Source organism: Scomber japonicus, chromosome 16 (genome assembly GCF_027409825.1).
Source record: "Scomber japonicus isolate fScoJap1 chromosome 16, fScoJap1.pri, whole genome shotgun sequence".
NCBI classification, from domain to species: domain Eukaryota; kingdom Metazoa; phylum Chordata; class Actinopteri; order Scombriformes; family Scombridae; genus Scomber; species Scomber japonicus.
This window is the reverse complement of record NC_070593.1, coordinates 12,620,182-12,643,618: the sequence shown is the minus strand read 5'-3', so window position 1 is coordinate 12,643,618 and position 23,437 is coordinate 12,620,182. Positions and strand designations below refer to the sequence as shown.

General features: G+C 39.3%; 1 protein-coding gene across 1 annotated transcript; it reads right to left on the bottom strand.

The window, feature by feature from the left end:
* Window positions 1–2,612: 2,612 nt before the first annotated feature.
* Window positions 2,613–22,648, bottom strand: ddhd1a (DDHD domain containing 1a). Its single transcript, XM_053335680.1, has 14 exons — window positions 21,838–22,648; window positions 20,044–20,220; window positions 15,336–15,437; window positions 11,833–11,961; window positions 9,729–9,876; window positions 6,593–6,702; window positions 6,140–6,246; window positions 5,790–6,052; window positions 4,872–4,947; window positions 4,595–4,744; window positions 4,089–4,153; window positions 3,810–3,982; window positions 3,105–3,302; window positions 2,613–2,935 (listed from the first exon to the last, which is right to left on the bottom strand). The coding sequence occupies exons 1-14, from the start codon at window positions 22,625–22,627 to the stop codon at window positions 2,751–2,753; spliced, it is 2,673 nt and encodes an 890-aa protein (XP_053191655.1). The 5' UTR covers window positions 22,628–22,648; the 3' UTR covers window positions 2,613–2,750.
* Window positions 22,649–23,437: the final 789 nt, after the last annotated feature.

The window sequence follows — 23,437 nt, the reverse complement described above, 5'->3', positions numbered from 1 at the left end:
GCAGAATCACTTTCAAAAACACTCTCCCTTCTATGTCCCTGTTTCTTTTACTATTTCCAGACTTTTCTGTCACCCGATCATCTGAAAGGCAGTCTGGTTTCAGTCAGTAGGCTTTTGCACACATAACACAGACTTTTGACAACAATAACTGGTTTCCATTCACTGGTGGATCGGTCAATAACAGGCCTTGATTGTGTGGAACAGTAAAGCAGCAGCTTGCACCATAGCAAATTAGAAAAAGCTCTTCACAACTACGATTATATTAACAAGTAGGACACAAAGGAAATTTGACACTGACAATAATCAAGTCTCTCACACATAATTCCATGATCATTAATTTGAGGGTAGTTCCACTTCTTCATTCATTGCAAATGTCTTATAAAGATTTTCATTCTAATCATGTGTAGTTTTCTAGTCATGATGAACACAAAGATTTTAGAAGTGTGTTGGCACTCTCTGCAATGTCTTCTTGTTTCAATATCAACAGATTGTTAATATGATACCATGCAAAGTGAATAAGCCTTCTAACTTCTGCATAATTATTACTGGGAGTGTTTGTAAAAGGACAATATTATTGCACAAAAGTTCTTATATATGTTCTGACAAAGGCAAAGTTCATGATAACCAGCAAAGTGTCTTTTTTAGAAAACTCAAGTCATAATTCGCTTTCTTCATTTGTCCACATTTTCTTAATTTTGGGGTAAATTTGCAAGTAGTGTCAATTAGGAAATTACACATATCTAATGACTGGAAAACAAGTTTTAAAATTAAAAACCTTTCACATAACAATAAAAAGATCCATTTCTCTAAAGGGGAAAGTGTGAATTGGTCACCAACTCACCAAAAAAGGCGAACGAGACACAGTTAACTTTTGTTTGCAATGTTCCACAAAAGCCTCAAAATAAAAAAGAAGCTGCTTTTATGTCAGTCCAAATGCCGTTTCATGGAGCATGAATTGGACTTAGCGTTACTGAAGCCGAGCAGCGTAACAAGCTAGACACATACATTTTATTTGGCCACAAGTTTGAATCCCATTTCACAAGATGAGATCCAGGTTTATATATGCAAGAGCCTGAAAATCGCTAGGAAAAATATTGTTTTTTTTTAAGAAAAAATACATTGAATTCCTCTGATTTCATCTAGATATCAATATAAAAGATATGAGCACTGAGAATTCCCTCATAACTTATCCTTAATATAGAATGAATGAAATTGGTTTGAGTGAATGGGATTGTTTTGAGTGTGACATCTCCTCTATTAAATGACATCACCAAGAGAAATGTAGATTTGGATTCATAAAGTCAGGAAGACATTAACTGTACATGTCTATCCCTTGTTTAAGGGCATTATGCATGTTACAAGCCTCATGTGGCTGTAAAGCTCTGCTAATGTCACATACGGACTGCAAAAATCTAGAGTTGTGAGATGCAAGACAATTCTGCTTTAGTGATCTGCATGGCATATGTATATATATATATATATATATATATATATATATATATATATAAATATAAAAGAATATAAATATATATATATAAATATATATATATATATATATATATATATATATATATAAATATATATATATATATATATATAAATATATATATATATATATATATAAATATATATATATATATATATATATATATATATATATATAAATATATATATATATATATATATATATATATATAAATATAAATATATATATATATATATATATATAAATATAAATATATATATATATATATATATATATATATATATATATATATATATAAATATAAATATATATATATATATATATATATAAATATAAATATATATATATATATATATATATATATATATTTATAATTTTTTTTTTAATTGGTGCATATCTTTTGTAAGAGCCAAACTTATGTTTCTTACAAAGAGGTGAACATTTAAAGAAAATTATCAGAGGAAGAAAAACAAACTATAAGTAGCATATTTGTTGTCTTGATGTCTTTCCTCAGACTTCCAAAACATTATTAAAGGGATAATGGCCTACGTTTTTGTTCAGAAAAACTAAACAGAAATATTCTACATTGTTTGGCTGACTTTGAAAGGCATTGTGCTTGCTTGTCAGCAAGTTTTTCAGATGTTGTAGCTAAAGGTTCATTTTAAAGATAAAAACACTATTTCCTGACAATTTTTGCTTCCATCATTTCAAAGAAAAAGGTGAAAAAGATCAGACACAGAACTGATAGCCTCAGTGACCGGGGATCAGGCAACCGTGTTAAAAGGCTCCAGACTGAGTCTGCAGGAGAGAGGCTAGATTGAAGCATTGATTCTATGATTAATAGGAAACTCATGGACACTTAATGAACAGGCTGTAACTGTTTGAGTTATGGTTGACATTTTAGGGAGGAAGTGAGAACTTTCTGCAACTGAGTACAATAAACTCTTATAGCTTGTGGTCATACTGGCAAAGGGTGCACCTCCTTAGGGGTTCCTGGTCCGATACTGTCACCCTTAGGGTGAGAGATTGTGTACAAACTACACAAAAAGAGACAAAAATGCACATCTTGGAATGAAAGTTTGAGTCAGTTTGTCATTAATGATTCCCAAGTGTTCAAAGAGCTGGATAACAGGGAGAAAAAAGGGATTATTAGAGTATTTGAACAGTTTGTCTGCATAAAAATAAATGAATAAAGTCTAGTTCTGCATCTTCTGAAAAAGATGACATCATTCAAGTGTGTATGTGTTGAAATTAACGAGCTGCCTCAGTCTGGCTCCAGGTTATCTTCTGCTGGGTCAGAGGGCACGTTCTGCTTGTATATGAAGGTCAACAGGAAGAGTGCTATGTCATGTGAGCACCAGTAGCCTGTGTGTGAGGTCACTGCTGACCAATAGCGGCTCTCCACCAGACCCTCTCGGAGCTCAAAGTCGATGCGGCGCTCCAGCTCCACTGAAGACAGAAACAGAGATATTATTGTTACTTTCATGAAATACATTTATCAGATAATAACTAATGCTTTTTAAACATGTTTGAATGTATAAATTATCAACCAACTAAATAAAAGTGGGACTTTGTCTATGATTGCTTGGGGTTGGGCAGGTATAATAATTGAACTAACATGATGTGTCAGCAGTAGGTGAGGTCGGTCGAATCAAGGTGGAGAGACCGTATGCAGACTGGCTTTCTGTCCGCTTCTGCTCCTCTTCTTCAGTGTTGACCACTCCCTCAAGTCCTAATGACACTGAAGGTTGGCTGTTGGAGCGTGAGAAACGTGAGAAGAGGATGCCTCCAATGCCCTTCCCTATGCTTGCCGCTCCTACAGTGACGGAGTATGGAGGGGAGAGGAAGAAAAAAAAAAGAGGTTAGCTGGGTGGAATGCAGTTCAGAGTGACGCAAAAGAGAGGTAGAAAAAACAAAAAACAACTCTTTATTTAAAAGTACAGGGCAACAGGTATTTGCATCAATTCTCCATTTCTCCACATGATGGCCCTGTTGACACATGTCATCAAAAGGAACATCTTATTTAAAAACAATAACATATTAATGAGAACAGAATATTCTTTCTTCTCCACACTAGATACATTTCACTACATTAGCCTATCCCCACACATTTATAATAGTTGAATATAACCTGGACAAGTATGCAGTTATGAACCATATAAAACCAGCCTTTTCAGGGCTGTGTAACCCTAAAACTATCACATATACTTTTGTACTGATTCCTTCCAAGATAGTGATAGATGCTGATGTTGACATGAGCTATCTAGTCATGTGCATCATCAGAGTTTGTATCAGAATATCAAAAGTTATGCTATTGTCTTACCCAGTATGCTGGCCTTGCCCAAATTGGTGATAGACTCTCCATAGTGCCTTCGGGGCAGGACTGGAGACGTGCTCGGGCTGGGGATGCTCTCCGTGTCAGATGCTGGGTCTTTGACTGGGTTCAGGAAAGTAGGCCGTATCTCATCATAAGGTGTGGGGTTAGTGGCACTGCACCTGATGGAGGAAACCAACCCAAAATATTCAGAACATATATATTCCTGTGTGTATTCAAGATGATATTCATGATAATGCAATGTAAGATTAAGATTCAAGTTCCTACCAGTGTATTTGAACAGGTGAAACATTGCTGTAATGTTTGAGGATGAGCGGCTCCAATCTGTAGGCCTGAAAAGAGAAATGAAACTCCAGTTAGCTTACAGATAGATGACCAAATTATCTTGAGTGAAAATGTGACTGTTGTGAGAGTTGGTTTTGACCAGCAGAGCACAGTGGAAAAAAGCACACCACAAATGTGTGTGGCGTAAGTAAAAAATGAAAAACAAAAAAAACAACAAGAAGAAAAGAAATCTAGACTTGCTGTCATAACCCTGAGAGAGAGAGAGGAGAGAGAGAGAGAGAGAGAGAGAGAGAGAGAGAGAGAATCTGTAAGGGTTGGGGGCAATCAGAGGATAACTGAGAGAGAGAGAGAGAGAGAGAGAGAGAGAGAGAGAGAGAGAGAGAGAGAGAGAGAGAGAGAGAGAGAGAGAGAGAGAGAGAGAGAGAGAGAGAGAGAGAGAGAGAGAGAGAGAATCTGTAAGGGTTGGGGGCAATCAGAGGATAACTGACCACAGGATCTGTAGGATGGAAGACGTTGAAGAGCCTGCTGCAGATGGAGGTGGGCAGGATGTGGTCCTGGTGGCAGCTGGCACCAGGGCGGATCCCTCTCAGGGCTAAAAACACTGCCAGAGGAGAACCCATGCAAAAGAAATTCTCCACCTGAAAGACAAACAGTATTAAGATGATATACATTGCTAAGTGCTAATATTTATCCATTTAGTGTCACATTGTAATGGTATAGATATTGTATGATTAGTAGATACTGTATGACAGTTGTAAACCTTACCTTAAATTTGAGTGCTGGGGGTGCTGATGGTTTAGAGGCTTCCAGGGTTTCAAGTTGATTTTCCAGCTCTCGTAACCTGTTAGAGGCAGAAAGGGGCTCAGTGTACAGAAACTTCAACTTAAGTTTGATCATTAACTCCAAAATAATGCTCCATATGTAATGCGACATATCCCTTTAGAATCTGCTATTAACTCAAGCTACCTAGACATAATACACTCTCTGAAGCCAGTCTTTGTACCACTCAGATCATCAACCACTTTGCCAGCCGCTTCTCTTTCACTAAGGTAATGGTGCACACAGTAAATAATACTGTACAAACAGAGGGGAAGGTGGTGTGAGTGAGCTATATTAAGAACCTCTTCCCTTCACAAAACCATGCTGCCTCATAAACTCTAACAAGACACACAACAGAAGGAGAAGAGCTGACAGTACATGGTGTATTATGTGTGACAAAGATAGAGACAAAGGTTTGATGATAAATTTGGAGCAAAGAGTAGTTGGAAAGATATGAACAGCATGGGTTATTTATTTTTCAAGCTGAAGATAAATTATGAAATTGACATAGTCCAATCTAAATGTCTAGTTAGTTAATTTTTTCCCTTCTTTGGATCTGAATGAAACAAAATGGTTATGGAAGTACACATGCCGCCATGCTGTTTACATGGAATCTGTAGTTTTATGTACTGTCTACTCACAAAGTAGACAGTAAGTGCTATTGTGGGTGCTGATTTATCTTAGAATACATAAAGTACCCCAGGAACAATCTTAATTTAAAAAAAAAAAAAGCTGAATTAGAGACTGTATTAAATTCCAAAAGTTTGTGAAAAAGAAGATAGCCTATATGACGTCATGACTTCAGTCCTCTGTAGGTCCAGAGGCTCAAGCTAGTAGTCACTGGTCTAGACTAGCCAATCTTACTTAGTTCTAGTGTGCCGCAACTGCTGTAAAAGATGTCTCTCTTCATAGGACATCCAGCGCAGGTCCAGGTCCTCCTCCACAGCGTGGTGCTCCTGCAGACAGAAGCGCACAGGATCCCAGCCTGTAATGATGTCGTAGGTGATGACGCAGCCGAGGGAGTGAGACACAATGGACACCTTGCCTCCCCTTTCCTCAAACTCAAGGTTCCGGGAGCAGAAAAGTGTGTACAGTCGGTTTAGCTCCTGTGTTAGGCCCTTAGTAATCTAGAGAGAGAGAGAGTAGAGAAGTTATAAGGTGAGACAGTGCATCACTGAATTTGAAAAACCCTTTTATGCGTGTGTGTATCTCACCTCATCCCGGTAAAGGGGGCTGTTGTAATACATGATGTCCATGGCGCTGCTGTTGAGAAGGTCTCTTAGTCCTCTCACTTTGTCTGGTGTGATTGAGTCTACCGTATCTACAAAAACATAACACCAATATCACAGTACAAAACAGAGCTTTAATGTCACACAGTGGTGTCTGTATTTATGCATGGGATCAACAAACACTTTTTAAACACTTGTGTGTTGGTGAGCTTGGATCTCACCATGTTTATTTATTACTGAATAAATTACACTGCATACATTAGGATAGGTCAGACTGACACAGGAGAACAACTTAAATACACCCATTGTACACAGAGTTAACAAAACACCCTTAAAGTAATCACACCTGAAAGCACACACCAAACGAAAAATAAGCAGGATTAAATACATTCATACAAGCACACAAATGCACAAATACTCTACTACTAAATCACTTACCTCCATCCAGAGACAGCTTGGAGCGCCACTCCACAGGCAGGAACTCCACATGTTCATCATTGTGCTCTGAAAAGTGCTTCTCCTCCATCTTCCTCACACCCTCCCTCAGCCTGAATAGACACACAATATGTAAGATTCAGTGTATTTTTTTACATATATATTTTTATTCTCTGTATATTCTGCCTTGCTATAAACTGACTAGGGAGTCTGTTTTGCGCTCTTGCAAATTGTAATGACTGTCAGGAACAGAAGAACATCGCCCATTTTACTGCTCACTGATGCAGCAGATCCCCTCATACCACACACACACACACACACACACACACACACACACACACACACACACACACACACACACACACACACACACACACACACACACACACACACACACACACACACACACTATGGGGCAGCATTAGCTCGCAGGATGCACTAAATACACAAAGAGACAGAGGGTGAGTTAGGGTGTTGACATGGGTAAATGGAGGCTGAGAAGCTTTTAGGTGACTGGAAACCTAATGCAGGTTTGACAGAAGTATTTACAGGCGAGAGTGTCTGCAGGGAAACTTAAATGCTGAGTGCTGAATTACAGAGCTTTCTGTACTTTGGAATTGATTGGGCGGTGAGCTGCTCTGACATACTAGGTTTTTTTAAAATGCTTTTTCAAAAAGGAGACACACCCTGACTTTGTTTGAGAACAGAATAATGCACTAAACTCCAGCTATTTCCTCTTTTGCGGCTACTGAGCCCAACTAAACTGCATTGAGTTTCGAAACATCACACATGTGGGAGTAAAGGAGAAAACCTGAGACAAGGGAAAGAAAGTCACAGGACTAAGATTAATCCACGTTTTAAATAAAAGGAATAATATGTTATCGTCCAGACATGTCAGGTTGATCTTTCCTCTTGGCTGAGGAAGGTGTGTACACTGTGATCCACAGGGAGTCAGGAGTGAGGCCTTAAGTGCTCTGCAGCTTGACTTGGTCTACTTTACCTGCTTAGCTGGCCTAAGCCGCAAGCAATGGCCAGACGGTAACTTTGTGACACAGAGACACACATGGCTCTAGTCCACATGATCTGTACTACAGCTTGACCTCTTCAGTGGTGCCACGCACAGCCAGATACTGTGTATCTTCATACAAAAACACAAACATACTGTAGAGAAGGACTGTGCCTAAATTATAGCCTACACATCAATGAGAACCAGTGAGATATCATTGGTGTATCACTCTATAAACGGGTGATGACTATGTAATAATTTGCTTTATCAGGTTTCTGAAGACAGAAGTGAGGATAATGCTGTGTCATAGCAACTTCCCCACTAGAGGCCTGTGACCTTTACACATCTACTATTGGCAGAGTTCCTCATTTAAACTTTCGGTATTTGAAAGGCAAAAGTAGTCAGGAGGGTATTTAAAGGATCAGTGGGCAGTATTAGACTATGATTAGATTTTCAGTTTATGTGCCAACATACTGAGATATCTATATCAGAAAGTTGTGCCAATGGAAAATACATTTTTTTTGTGCTGCTCAAACTACTAAAAAGTTAGATTTGGCACAGCTGGAAGCACATGTTTAAAATCTGGATTGTTGATATTGGTGTAACCGGTTCACATCAGTTTTAACACTGAGCTATCATGAGTCTCAGCTGATAGGATATTAATAAGATGCATTTAGTCTTTTATGTTCCCTCAGTTTGATTGTGCTGCATGCATACTGCACTGTTCCTGTATTTGCTTATGGTGTAGTCCCTCACTAAATAATGCAATGTATCTGAGAAACATGAATCTTTGTTCATGGTTTCTCAAGTTTCAGTGCCTTGTGTTTTCTTGGCCACCAGACATCAGACAGATTGACAATACAAAGTAAGTAAGCAGCAGGAAAAGACAAAGAGAGTGCAAAAGATGGAGAGAGGAGGGGAGGAGAACAAAACACAAAAAGCTGCAAGTGCATTGTTGTCGAGAGAAATGCCTGAAATAACTTCCATAGCTATAACTATGGGTGGCTTTGGATGAACTGAAAAGATGGAAAAAAAACAGAAAAATAGGCAGCGCCAAAGTATGCATGTATTTTCATGAATCCACTAGACATTACATTGTTCATATATAACACAGCACTTGAATTCAGATACCTGAACACTTGCTGTTTATTAGTAATGAGCGCTGTAGTCTTGCATTCCATAAATGCACTCGTTACATATTTGACAATAGTGGTGAACAAAAAAGGCAATCTGTAATCAGAGGGCGATCCCAGAAAGGTCGATATCTGTTAGGTGTCATCAGCAGAGGAAAAACAAAAAACAAAAAACAAAAAAGAAACACGCGCCATGATGTAAACGCAGGTGTAGTCTTGCATTCCATAAATGCACTCGTAACATATTTGACAATAGTGGTGAACAAAAAAGGTAATCTGGAATCAGAGGGCGATCCCAGAAAGGTAGATATCTGTTAGGTGTCATCAGCAGAGGAAAAACAAAAAACAAAAAAGAAACACGTGCCATGATGTAAACGCAGGTGTAGTCTTGCATTCCATAAATGCACTCGTAACATATTTGACAATAGTGGTGAACAAAAAAGGTAATCTGGAATCAGAGGGCGATCCCAGAAAGGTAGATATCTGTTAGGTGTCATCAGCAGAGGAAAAACAAAAAACAAAAAAGAAACACGTGCCATGATGCAGTTAGAAGGAGAGGGAACAGACCACACAAAAAGGCTCATTTCACAACTATGTAAAGGAACAAGATATTATCAGGGTTTTGTAACAGAAATACAATATAAAAAGAAGGAAGAAGCAGGCCATGCTAATAAAAGCCAAAGAAAAAACAGAATAACAAAATGAGAAGTGTTCGAAACAGATTGTACCTAGAACAGAAGAAAACAAGAACAGAGGACGGACAAACTTCAGGGGAATTCAAACCCTAACCCATCCCAGACAGATTTCTTGGAACTGTGTGCTTATATTAACTTGGGACCAGTTTTGGTTTGTGTGTATGTAAAAATAAAAATAAAAAGCAGACAAAAAAAGTAGAAAGGCAGAAGTTGTCCTTTATAAATAAAAGTAAAAATAAAAGTGAAAACTTGGTGGTTTAACTGACATCATCAATAAAATTATCTTAATAAAAACTGCAACTCACATTCCCGTGTTTTTAATAATGCGTCCCTGGTCCATCTTCTGTCCAATCCCGTGGACCACAAAGACAATGTGTGTAGTCTGAGGGGGTCTGTCCTCTGGGGAGGCCTCCTCCACATAACCTCGATGGAGCCGTGTTCCACTACTGGAGGCTGGAAAAGGAGAGGGAGCATGGGGTTGGATCATTATTTGCAGTAGCTGGTTGTTTGGGTGGGATTTCTCCTTTAATTTTACTGTGCAATAAAAAAACAAAACATTTACAATTAATTTAATAATCTTTACAGTATTTTCTGTACTGCACTGCTAGATAGACATGTCTCCACTTTGTTTACTTGAAGGCTATAAATATCTGAGCGACAGTGTTTAAGTAATGTGTGGTTCTGAGTCCAAAGAGGCCAGTAGGTGAGACAACATCCTGCTGTGACTGTAGCCTGAGACTCAGTGGCAGCAGTTGTAATGTGCCTAGAGGGCTGAGTGAGTATCCTTATTTAGAATCTACAGTCTAGTCCAGTCATGTGCTGTGCAGCAAGGTGATCAGAGCCAATGGAATTGGCTGCTGTCTGGATAGCACTAAGGAGATTTCGCCTCAATGAGCATTTGTGTGTCAGGGGAGATTGAGATAAACCAATGCCTCTCATAATCTGCGAGCAGGAGATGAAAATGTAACATAGAGCTGGGAGTTTGTAGATCAGATTAGAATTATCCATACAGATCAAACGTCAGTCCTGGGGTCAGACTGAAGCTGCCGTCTTTTCAGGTGCACTTAGGCCATTTGATCAAACCTCGTTCTGAAAATACAGATGGACACCGTGTAATTTTCTGGGCTAATCCAGTTAAGGGACTGAACTGTACCCAGTCACGTTTAAACAGCGGTTGATTAATAGCAAATGACAGCACACTGTGGATGCAGTAATAAGTATGTCATGTGTGCATAAGATGGGCAGAAAAGTGGGAACAGGTGTGGAGCTGGTGACACAGGGAATTGGAAAAATACTGGAAGATTATGCATTCAATTTCATTCAGGTGAAACTATTGGATGGGCTGTCATGAACTTTGGTACAGATATTCATGCCCCCCCTCAGGATGATATGTGATAGCTTTAGTGATGCCACTTTTTCATCTATTTTTAACTTTGTTTTATTATCAAATACCTGCAAAAATAACATTTCATAAGCCTCAACGTTGTGTTTAGTGCTAAAGACTAAATGCTAGCATGCTAACATGCTAAAATAAGATGCTGAACATAATTATTGCCATGATTAACAGAAACATGTTACCATTATCACTGACTACAGTAACATGCACACTAATATCAATTTGAATGTTACATTATTCTATTTGGATACTTTAAATTATTCCAAATGCAGCATTTTCCAATTAAGATGATGGGATATGTGAATATTATTCAGGTTTTAAGTGCAATCTTTGGACATGTGTACAGCACATTTAGAATATGCTCCTCAATTAGCTGTTTGCATTGCTCTATGCATTGTAAACAAACTAGCTAACAGTTGGCAAGGCTGGACATTAATAGGAATATACATGGCTGAATGTAAATGAGAAAATTAGTGGAATATTGTTAGCCACATAAACAGCTGGATAGGAATATTGTGTTTTAAGGGCAAAAACTTTAATCCTTAACGCATGTTTGCAGTCATTGTGAGCATGTTAGCATGCTGTCATTAGCATTTTGCTCAAATCCAAGTACAGGCTACCATGGCCGCGAACTAAGCTTCAGATTAGCACTGTTTGACTAACTGTTTGGCATCATAGCAACTACAGGCATAAACCCCAGCAGAAGGGATAACAAACTGAATATATTTTGAAATGTGTGACTTGAACTTGGTTCAATAATAATAAAAAAAAGGTCACCAATGTATCATAAGTTATATCATTGCTAGCTTCATAATCCATATTTTCCAAGTAATATGTATAGTAATGCAGTCCCTCATAGCAAAAATTCAATAAAATCCTAATTAAATCATCATCATTTAAGCCACATCATTTTCTAGCAGTAGGTTTCAAACTAAAAAAACAGACACAAATGTATGATATAGTTTGCCCACTGTATTATATGAAAAGATAAAGAGAGTGTGTACATTACAGACCTTTGGAGAAGCCCAGCTTCTGGGTGACAGTACGTGCAATTTTTGAAGTGGTGGCATCACTGTAGAGGTAGACTTCGTCCACGCTGTGCCAATCCACATGGGTTCGACTCAGCTTCAGACTGTGGATGGCTGCAGGGGATCAGTGAGAGAGGAGTGAGGACATTGACAGATGGTATGGGAAATTGGGCAAAGAGATGGGTAAAGGAAAAAGGTTCACCAATACAAAGGGTTGTGATTACAAATTTTAAAAAGGTGAGCAGAGGGAGAGAGATTGAAGACATCATAAGAATTACACCAAGTTGTGATCATCTTGAATTTAAATAAAAAATAGCACAAGTCTAGGATCAATCTACTCAAACGGCTCAATCAAATGCAGTCTGGAGCATTGATCTGCGATTGGAAGGAAAAACAAATCAAACTACCACATACTGTGATTGCATATTTCAGCTCTTGCTTGTCCGTCCTGCTTAAGCATCATCATTCTGAATAGACTGAATGTTTTTATGTGCTTGTGGTGTAATAATATGAATTGAATTTCTCTGTTCAGTTTTTCCCAGGTTGTTGCTTCAAAGCATAATGCAGGGACCAGAGTAAGTAAGAGCAGAGATATAGCTGAAGAGGAGACACCATCTGCTACAGAAGCTAAGAGCGATAAATGAAAATGGTTGACTTGAGAGAGTTATTTCTGTCCCTAGAGCATGTCCTTTGGATGTTCTGTGCAGTCAAGTTCATCTAGATGAGATTGGTGGAAGACACTGGCGTTGGTCCAGTACACAGTCGTGGCTTTTTGTACTGCTCTGGACCAATCTGGGGATTAAAACCCTTAAGAACACAGTAAAGTACTAGGAGAAATTCAGCTCTCCAGGTATTAGTCTTCAGGAAGCAAAATGTGATACAAAGACCTTCTGAGTGTCTTTTGTACATACTGTACCTTTCATAGAGAGAGATAAATAAAACATATATGTAAATAAATAAAAAATAATATATGTGTCAGACCTGTTTATCCTTCCACAGGTTTTCTCAATACTTAGACATCCAGTATTTTAGACATTCCTGGGTTATACAGACATGTGACAATGTCTATGGGTCAAAAATGTGTCTAGAAATGTTATTTTAAGTGTAGCTGTCGGTCTCTAAACTTCCCATGTAAATTAATAGAATAAGATACAGTAGATATCAACAGAGCCAATGTGTTTATGTGTCACATGGTGAAGTTCAGCTGAGCCTCTGCATCCCGGTAGGCTAATTTCCTGATTGGAAAAGCATGACTCATGGGTAGAGTGAGGCTTAACGGCTTTTACATCTTCACTGCGCCCTGTTCACTCACAGGGCAACCAGTGCCAGAGCAAGAGTGGAAGTAGAAGGACAAGCAGGGTCTGGAAGAAGAGTTTGTCAAAGGGCAGAAGTTTTGGAGTCAAGGGACAAAATAAATGTTGGATAACAGAAGGGAAGGACCTCTGAAATAATTTAGGATATCCTTTTACCCAGCCTGATAAAATAAAACTAATGTCCATTTTATTCAAATACACTATACAACCTGAGGTAAAAGACGCCACAGGGATTCCTGTGTCACATTTTTCCATTTATCTTTTCAGATTCTCAAATGAAACCATTCAGCAGCAAAAGAAACACATGCTTAATTTCTACCACACCACACACAGATCACTAAACCACTCTATGACAGCAGCAGCTAAGAGGAACAATCCACTCTTCTGGGAAGAGTACCTTTCACCATCTACTTGGGCTACATCTCAAAACTGTTTAAAGTGGCTTCCTTTTGTTATTTACCTCATGCACTCACAAATGAAGATGGGGAGAGAAGGATTTGCCATTACGTCTACACACACCCTTGTAATACAAGGGTGGATGAAGCCACTTTAGACTGCTGAGCTGTATTTATAGCAGAGCCCACTGTAAAACAGGAGGAGGAGACCAGCTAGAATATAAATTATGTGAAACTTATCATTATTGAATGCTGGTTTTATGGCATATACAAGTGAAAAATGTAGTCAGTAAGATGAAGAGATGCTAAGGTATAAGGACACTTCCTGTTTTACAATGAAAGGCAATGCATTGTGAAAGGAAGGGTAAGGAAAGGGGGATCAAAGTGTACTGAGGAGCTGGCAGTCAAGAGTTTACTAGAGGAGTTCTCTAACATGGATACAGAGACTTACTGGAGGGATATAGGATGAGGGAGAGGATTAAAAAGTAAGGGATGATGGGGTGAACAATATGACAAAGTGTAGTGAGGAACTGGGTAAGCTGTTGAAGTAACAGAGACATGGGAAATGGTGTGTGGGATAGTTTGGGAAAGGAGCAGAAAGCATGGAGCAGGGAGGAAAGGAATGAAAGAGATGAAAAGGGAAGGGCTTCTCAAACTAATCAGAAGTACAATGTGCTATGGTCGTGAGCTGGGGCTGTGACTTTTAGTTTTGGAGGAATAACATAATATTAGTTAGAATTATTGTTTGGCTAAAGCCTGACAAACATGCCAGCTATGTCCCCTTCATAAGTTCCCCCCCATCTCATATGGAGACAAGACAGAATATTAGTATAATGTTTATACATCTGAATTAAAATTTTTTACTTTTGCTGTACTGTAGGTCTCTATTGCAGGGGTTGTATTATGCAGGAAAATGTAATGTTTGATAATACACAGGTTCTGTCAAGGTCTACCTCAGATACAAAACTTCATGTCAATGGCTGCTGGGATTTACTGTGAGGTGAGGACACTGACGCTGAGACCTCTCTGTTTAGCATTTTTGATGAGGGTCAATACATCCAGAACTAGGACACTGATGGACATCTAAGAGGCCGACTCTATACAACATGTAAGGGGGCTATAGTAAAGGGCCACAATGGCTCCTCTGTTCAGCTCATCACTTGTGCTTGGCTCTCAACAGAGAGCTTTGTTCATTGCCCTTAGAGCGGGAGCTGTTGATGGTGGTTCATTAACAATATGGTCGAAATGCCCGAAGGAATGAGAGTGCAGTAAGAAAGAAATGAGAGACAAAGGGGTGAAGAGGTTGGACAAACTAAAAAGGGGCAGAGTCAGGTGGCTTTTTCCAAAGACAAGCTTATTTGTTCCAGATCCACTAATTAAAGGGGTCTTGTGCTAGTGGCTGAGTGAACCATGTTGTCTACTCACTATCCCAGCAGGGAAATGAGAGACAGATACACAGGTTTTCTAAAAAAAAAAAAAAAGCAGCAACAGCAGTAGGTACCAAACTCTGGGTCACAGCACAAAGGGGAAAGTTCTAGCAACTAGGCCCAGTTAAGGCTGCAATGGAGAACTGGGAGAGCAGCCTAAATCCATTTAAACACAACCATTTCTAACTGAGCCTAGGTCTAGCTCTAAATATTAGATTTTAGAGGTCTGCACCACAAAGAAAGGAAAATCTAGTTCCACAGAGACCTAGGATCTACAAGGAGAGAGGGTACAAACTAGCAGATATAATACAATAGAAGTAAAAAAAATAAAACAACTTTGTATTTTACAGTACCTTGGCAGCGTTTGCGTTTGTGACATGTTGTTCTAGCACTCGTCTGATATCCACTCCATTTGAACAGAAAAGGGAGGTAGAAAGGGGGCAGGTGGGAGAGAACTAACAACCAAGAGAGAGTGAGTAATGGCCATTGCCCTGGTGTCAGTCACACAGGCTACCACTGTCACCGCTCTTGAAAAGGCAAATCTATCAAGTAGCGCTGCTATCAGATAACCACTTCAAGGCCATGGAGGCCGGTGGATGCAGGCGGACACCTTAGAAACAAACTGAAGCAATGACTTTGCAGTATGCTTAGTAACTGAACCTACAGTCCAACATGCAGCGCTGCTTGACACATGCCCAAGATGACGGAGGTAGCTCCTGAATTACACCAATTATAGCAATCTAGTGTCTTTACTGTGAGGTAAAGACTAAACATGCTATAAAGTTAACGACCATTTCTTAACATAACATTATTTGTTTGAACTTGAATACAGTAGGTAAAAATGTGCTATTTGGGGGATACCAAAGTTTTTCCACCAAATACATGACTAAAATAAAAAGGAACAAGAAGAAATAAAACAATAAATCATATATTATGGGGCATAGAGACCTGAAGTTGAACATTTTAGGATAATTTGTTTAGAAAAAAGAAAAAGGTGAGACAAAAATAAAAGCATACACTCTTAAAACCTTGTTACCTTAAGTACCTGATAGCATCTAGCAGTGTGTTTCCGTTTGGGTTAATGAATAATTAATCACAGTTTTAGGAAACTGACGTTGAATTAGACACAAGAAGGAAGGAACAACTGCAAAGGGGTCAGTATGAGAAATGAAATGAGACTACGGCATAATCCAAATGAAACAGGAAGGAACCTTTGAGGAAAACTAGCTTATTATTGGCAGATGAAACTGAATACAACTTATTGTAGATTAAGGAGTGAATGTAAAAATGTAACATATGCACATGTTCTTGTGATTGTGCTGCAATTTAGAGTTACAGCACGAGAAACATAATTTTTTCCATCAATGTTACATTAAGACTGAATAAATCATAAGGAGTTTACTTGAAATAAAGAAATATGCTTTTGTTTGGTAATTTAAAGCCTATGCTGGTGTTTTTACAATGAGAATAGCATTTATATTATTATATGTGGTTTGATGTCTGAAATAACTGGTATAATACATACATTCATATCCAGTATAACTACTAAACAATTACATACTAGTTAAAAAACAACATTGAACTAACAGAACCTCCATAAACATTAAATCTATCAATGAGGTATCAGTAAGTGTCATTTCAAAAGGCCTCCTCAGCATTTGTTAAACAAATCAGCAAAGTCCACAAAACTCAAATCTGACTAAATCATTTATTCCTTGATAGCAAAGACATCAGACTTGCAAATGTCAGCAGTGACTCACTCAGTGGAGGTGAAAGGCTGAGGAGGAGAGACCTGCTGAGTGCACAGGAAGTTTATTTCCTCTAATAGCTATCAGTGAAGTCAATTTGGGCACTACAGCACTTATGGATCCATCCATTAACATGTTCTCCCCTAATGATTGGGATATCCTCATATGTATGTCACAAGGGACAAATAGCCTCAAATAGTGTGGTGGCTCGTGGTGTATGATTGTCCTTTGGGTTGAGGACACAGTGTGGGCTTTTGGGTCACCTGAAGACACAAATGAAGCAATATACAATTTCCTCATTTCCAGATCAGACCAAACAAGTCACAATGAATAGTAGGCTTAGAAAATCTCATAGTAATAACGGGTATGTAAATAGGCTAAATATTTATAGCATTCTTAGAGCTAGTGATTAGTGTTGTAACCTGTTATTTTAAGTGTTCAGTCATTTGTCATAAGTCATTCTGTGTTCCCAGCGTCATGTGCTAATTTAAATTATTATTCAAACTGTAGACGAGTGTACCAAAGCAAACTTTCAAGCCCTGCCTACGTCAGAAATACCAAATGTATAGTGGTGACAATGATCTTATGCCCAACCCACTGGGTTCTTGCTCGAATTTTCCTTGACGTCTGAGAAGCCTGACGGGCTGGGACACACCTTACAGTTTCCACAGCCCTACTGCTCTATCCTCGCATACACATGGGCCAGAAAGGCTTAAAATAGCTGAATGGGATCCTCATCTAATTAAATATTTGTTCTCTTTTTTTTCCTATTTCAAATGAAACATTACAAAAACTTTTCCACAGTCATGGGGGAAAAAAATCTACAGATCAAAGTTGAGCAATGCAAATCAAAACATTAAAAAGACCATTTATAATGATATCAACTGTAATGCCCCTGTGGCCATTTTCAGCTTCATTAACTAATAAATAAGAGCTGCCAGTGCCAAGAGATCACCATCTGTGACCGCTGTCAACTTTACTGTGTGCTCAAATGGCAGAAGTCTCTCTTTAAAGACAGTAACAAACACTTAACACAGACAAGCCACTAAGGGCTCATGAATCTGGGAGGGGGAAGAAATTTATAAAATATTTTACAGGTTAAAACTATTGTATAAATTTTGATCAGACATTCATTTATGAAGGGAACCATCTGTAAAGGATCAAATCATCTCAAATACATTAAACCCATCAAATACATTCTTATTTCTTCTGATGACTGTGAATTAACTAGTGTCAAATCTACTAGTAACTACTACTATTGATTTTTCTTTAGTAGAATACGCTATCAAATAAATCAATAAATGATAAAATACTGCACATTCCTAGAGATTATATCAATAGAACAGGACATCCTTGCACTTTTTTGTAGTGTGAGCGCTAGAGTCCTGCCTACATTGTCATGTTATGTATGCAGAGCATGCTGGTATGCCTACCATATACGTTCTGCTTCATTAACCTTTAGTCTCAGATATCTACTGAGGCACAAGAAGAGAAAAGGGTAGACGAAGCAGAAGCGGTAAGAGATATCGGGGAAAATGTATGTACTGCAACACTGTCAGAGCACCGCTTTATAATCCATTTATCAATCAAAATGCGGCCCAAGGTAGCCCACTTATAGCTGCAAAAGCTTCAGATTAGTACCAAGATAAAATTCTGTGAAAGCTCCCTGTAGCAAAGACTGAAACAAGGAGAATTAACTGGATCGATCACTCGCTTTGCTTTAACGCTCAGCTAAATATAAGAGTGTAAAACAATCTGTTAGCAAAGGCATCAGGAAGGTTACAAACGGACACAGACTGTTTCCACATCCATGAAATGAATTAAATTATAGGGATGGATGTGTAAAATAAGACAAGCCTGCGATTTCTCACTACGTGCCGAGTAGATTGATACGATACTGTTCAATCTCGCAGTATTGCATCTCACCCACAGGACAAACTAAGGTCATATGATTTGTGTGTTGAGCTATGGAAGGGACTCCTAGTGTAAAAAAAAAAAAAAAGGAATTTGAGTGCCTTTGTACTATAGTTGACACATCTCAAAGGTTATCTTATTATTATCATTCTGTACTCTGTGACTGTTTATATGCCTGTGTGCATATACAGATATTTAAGCGTCCATTCACATAAAGGCTTGTGGAACATTCATTTCTATCTTTAGAGCTAACAGTTAGGTTTGAGGAAGCTAGCAGAAGTACTAGCAATGGGTACATGACACAAATGGTGATGAAGCAAGTAAGACTGGCCAATGTATTATAATCCTCTGCTCTGTTGATGGCTTTATTTATAGACCTTAAATTATTCTGAGTAGGGGGAGTGACAGTAATAAAGGGTCAGGGTAAAGCAACAAAATATAGATAGCTGAATGGATTTATAATATACATCCCTAACCTATTCACTGACTAAGGTGTTGAATATGACTTATGATTTAACTGTCAGTATATAACTTAGGTTGTTTTGATGCATGTGTCTGACACATTCATCAGCTCAGTTTTCATAATACAGACTAAACATTTGGTCACTCTCTTTAACAGTTGCTGCATCTTTTTCTCTGTCTATTTATCTGGCACATTCACACACCCCCACATTCATCAGTAGTCAAGGTCCTGCAGATCTGGCTGCCTTAAGGAGAGTGCTGAATCAAAGACCTTCTTTCTTATTGCCTTTCACAGCTATAGCCTGCTACATTTAGCCTGAAGCAGCCCTGCGAGAGGGACGTGCCAGAACGTACGAGTTGCACCTGCTTTACATTGGGAGGATGACATGACAAAAACCTACGCACACATGAATAGAAGCACCTGTTCCTTTCATTTCTGCAGGTAGGGCTGTCACATAATTCACCATTTATGACTTACAATGCTTTCCTTCTGCCTTTATTGTGAGGATGATGACTTCACTACTAATGGAATTTATAACTAATAATGCCTGTGGGAGCATTTAAAGTTTTTACTGCTTTAACACAGCACTGTATAAGTATTATTTTACAAGGTACTGCCTGCCTGGAATAAAAAATACTGCAAGACTGGTGAATCCACCAGTAAAAAAGGTGTACAATGTTTGTGTTACTGGCCCATAAAAAATACTTTTGTCTCAAAAGAGCACCACATATTGGCTCTAAAACAGCATTCATCATTAAATCTTATCACAATCAAGTTATATCTACTTTCTTTTATTTAAACCTTATAATAATGGATGTTTATGTGCTGTTCAAAAGAGCTGATTCATGCAAACATTTTATAAACTCTGGCACACATTCCTGAAAATGATTCCATGTCAACCTTATTATTCTACCTGTTCCCTTCCCCAAAGCTCACCATCTTTACTGTCGACCGTTCTGACGACCAAATCCGTTTCGAACGTGTCCTGCATCTGTTGCCCACGAAAATGGTTCAGGTGCTCCTGCTCGATGAGGTCACTCTCCTCTTCCTCCAAAGGGAGCCAGGTTCCGTCAATGAACCACTGGCCTCTCATCACTGGAATATGGTCTTGTTCTGTATGACAGTAAAAAAAAACATTTAGTCACAGATGCAAAAGAATAACACTTTGGGTTGTGGTGGGAATATATTGCAGCATAAAAACACGTTTCATTTATTTTGGCTCTTTGTATGTCATGTGTAGTAATTCTATGAAGTAACACTGCTGCTCCAGTCACTTTCTAGGAACTGCCTCCATTGTTCACGCTCCCAGAATGTGTTGGATGATGTAAACTGATTTCCATTTAAACCAACAAGTCTGGCAAATCCAGGAGGGCCAAGTCTCAGTGGCTTATGGAGCGAGGCCAGTTTTGATTACATTCTTGACTGACATCATTAAATGATTCAACGGTGGTGAATATGAGTGTAATAGCAAATCTGAATGTAGGCACACTTGGCCAGAGACAGTAGCCTTTTAATTATTGTTTTTGAAGAAGGTGAAATTGCTAATCTGGACAAACATACAAACAGCTTAGCTTCTTCTTACAGTGACAGCAAAAACCAAGTCACAGACAGGTCTAACGCAATGCTAAGATAGACACACACACAAAAAGAAACTCTGATAGAGGCTCACAGTAGATACTATTCACTCATTTGTTGAGGTGGTTCATGTCTGGTCAGAGAAGATAAGTCTGTGTGCTTTACATGCGTCACGTTCCCATGTATGAGTTGAAATATGCAGCTATTACAAATAAGTACCTGGACACCTTACAAAAACTTTCTTTGTTAACTTCTTACATCAAGATGTCTCAGGGTTTTGCTTTTTGGATTACTGTATTACTGTTATTGTATTACTGGATTACTGTTTCAAAAAACCCTGCCGCGCCCCCACACCCCCCTCCTTTACATAAACAACCCTTTCTCTCCCCAAGTGATATCCCGTTGGTTAAAATAATCACTTTCTGCATGAGTGTCCATCTCAAAATACAGTGCTTTGAAAACCTAATACAAGACACTGTTTGCAGATACAGAACAAGTTGTGAAACAGCACAGCAAGGGTTTTCACTGACAACAAAGGGACTACACATCCACAGCATTCACCTCCAGAAAGAAATGACTGCTTCTCTAAAATGTCACTTGGCGTTAACCTCCAGAAGAACCAGCTACCCATGAACCCTTTCATCATGGTCAGGGTTTTCTGGAGCCTCTATAGTGACTGCCTTCATTTGTTCCCTGCCTTTTCCTGGAAATATCCATGAATTAGTTAGCACCGATTAGCTAAGCCCACCCTACTGACTTCCTGGACTGTTTGGATGTTGCCAATTCCAATAGTAAGTAATTAGGCCTACTTAGCCAGAGTAAAGTGCCAGACATAACACAAACATCAAAACAATGCAGAACTTAACTTGAATGAATGGAAAAACTGCAGCATGTATGTAACTCTAACAGTATAAGGGTGCATGTTGCCTGGAATTACATTTTGAATAAGTGATAAGGCTAATAATCTGTATGCTGAAGCCATTATACTGCAGAATATGCTGTGTATATTGTATATTTACATTGCAGGTATTAGTATTATGGTCATGCACTCAGTTGGTGATGCTTCAGGTACCTGCCAGCATGATTTGTGACTGATGCATACCTAAAATACTGTTTTATAGACTTTGATCACAGGTTTTTTTAAAAGATACTTACGTTTCCAGTAAACAGGATTGCATTCCCTCTCTTTAACATCCACCTCATAGAGGCCTCCCCGGACACAGACAGCCTCTACGTCGATTTCAATGCTGTCAGGGTCCCTCTCGTCTGAGGACACGGTGGATGTGTCCTGAGACCCGTGGCCTCCGTGCACACTGCTGGTCCTGGTCTCCACCGGCACTGCCCCGTTCAACCCTCTGCTCTCCCCACCAACGCTCTCCTCCTCCCCGCTGCTGACCTGGGAGCCTGCTACACCAGGGTTAAGCTCGCAATATTTACGAAACATGAGCTCAATTTTAAGCGAGTCATGCCCGACAAAGGGTTTCCACGTCTTTTTGTCCTCTTTGTAGAACCATCGGACCTCCTCCGCACCAAGCTCCGTGACCACCTCGTTGTAGCGGTGTCTGGAGCTGTTGGATCTCGACCTCTTCCTCCTCTCGAACAACGGACCGGCGTTGTTCCCATCGTTGTCGCTGTACTCCAGAGAGCTGCTGTCGAGGTAGGCGGTCGGGGAAGTCAGGTCCAACAACAACCCAGCCTGGGTACTGTGGTGTCTGGCGTGTAGAAGCGGCAGGTGTCCGTCCAGTCCGGACTGGACGGACGACATCCCTGCCTGCAGCCTACCGTCCATGGGGCTCATCTCGTGACAGTATGAAAACACATCGCTGCCAAGAGTCCACTCCTTGTTGTTGTTAGTAATATCAGCGCTGACCGATGAACCTTTACTGTCGGTGCTCAAAGACGAGCTTAATGTGGACGTTTTGGTTGTACTGTCGAAACTGCTCATAACTAGTTGAGCAACCCAACCTCACTATCGTTACCTCCGCGTGCGTCGCTTTAGCTAAAGCAAACCGACTACTTCGCAACAGCTACCACAACATAACATCCCTTTTAGTGTGCTAAAAAATAAAATAATTATACACCTCCAGGTAAACTCATTGCCTTGAGTGCAACAGAGCTGCCGCAGCATCAGCTGGTTAGCTTGCTAGCCAGCTACAGCTAACGAAGCCGGTAGGACAACTCCGTGGCTAACGTATTAGCGAAGTCTGCAACGATACAACCGGAAAACCTGTTCGCCTTCTTTTTTATCTTACTCATCTAACTAACGTAAACCTGCTTTAAAACACTTTCCTGACACCGAGCCGTTTTACTCTTGCTTGATAGGAGTGTAGTTTTGCTGTCACCATACTTTGCGTGTTCCGAGTCCCTGTGGATTTTCAGATTCATTCGTTGTCCAAACAAATCTCGCTTAGAGACAGTGCTGTAGTGTGCGTGTGCGCGGCTTGACAGCTGACGCATAGATCACAGGATCCATTCGTTCGTGAACGCGCACGTAGAAACTACGCGAACGTGATGACTGGATTCATAAAACGCATTCTTGTCATTGCGCAGTAGATGGAGACAAACGCCCATTTATGGTTATATTGACCTCGACTTAAAGGACTGGTTCACAATTTTAATAAAACAACTGTCTGGTGCCCATTTAATAATAATAATAATGATGATACTACTACTACTACTACTACTACTACTACTAAGTTAGCAATTCTGCAAGCTTTATTTCCTCAGGCAGGTGGTTCCAAAGCCGAGGGGCCTT

Bases quoted from the DNA above. Each gene is read 5' to 3' on its own strand.
- ddhd1a (XM_053335680.1), bottom strand. From the start codon at position 22,627: ATGAGCAGTTTCGACAGTACAACCAAAACGTCCACATTAAGCTCGTCT. The intron at 20,221-21,837 runs GTAAGTATCTTT...ACTGTCATACAG, and splicing joins CAATCCTGTTTACTGGAAAC to AACAAGACCATATTCCAGTG. The intron at 4,948-5,789 runs GTAAGATTGGCT...TGCCTCTAACAG, and splicing joins TTGCGGCACACTAGAACTAA to GTTACGAGAGCTGGAAAATC.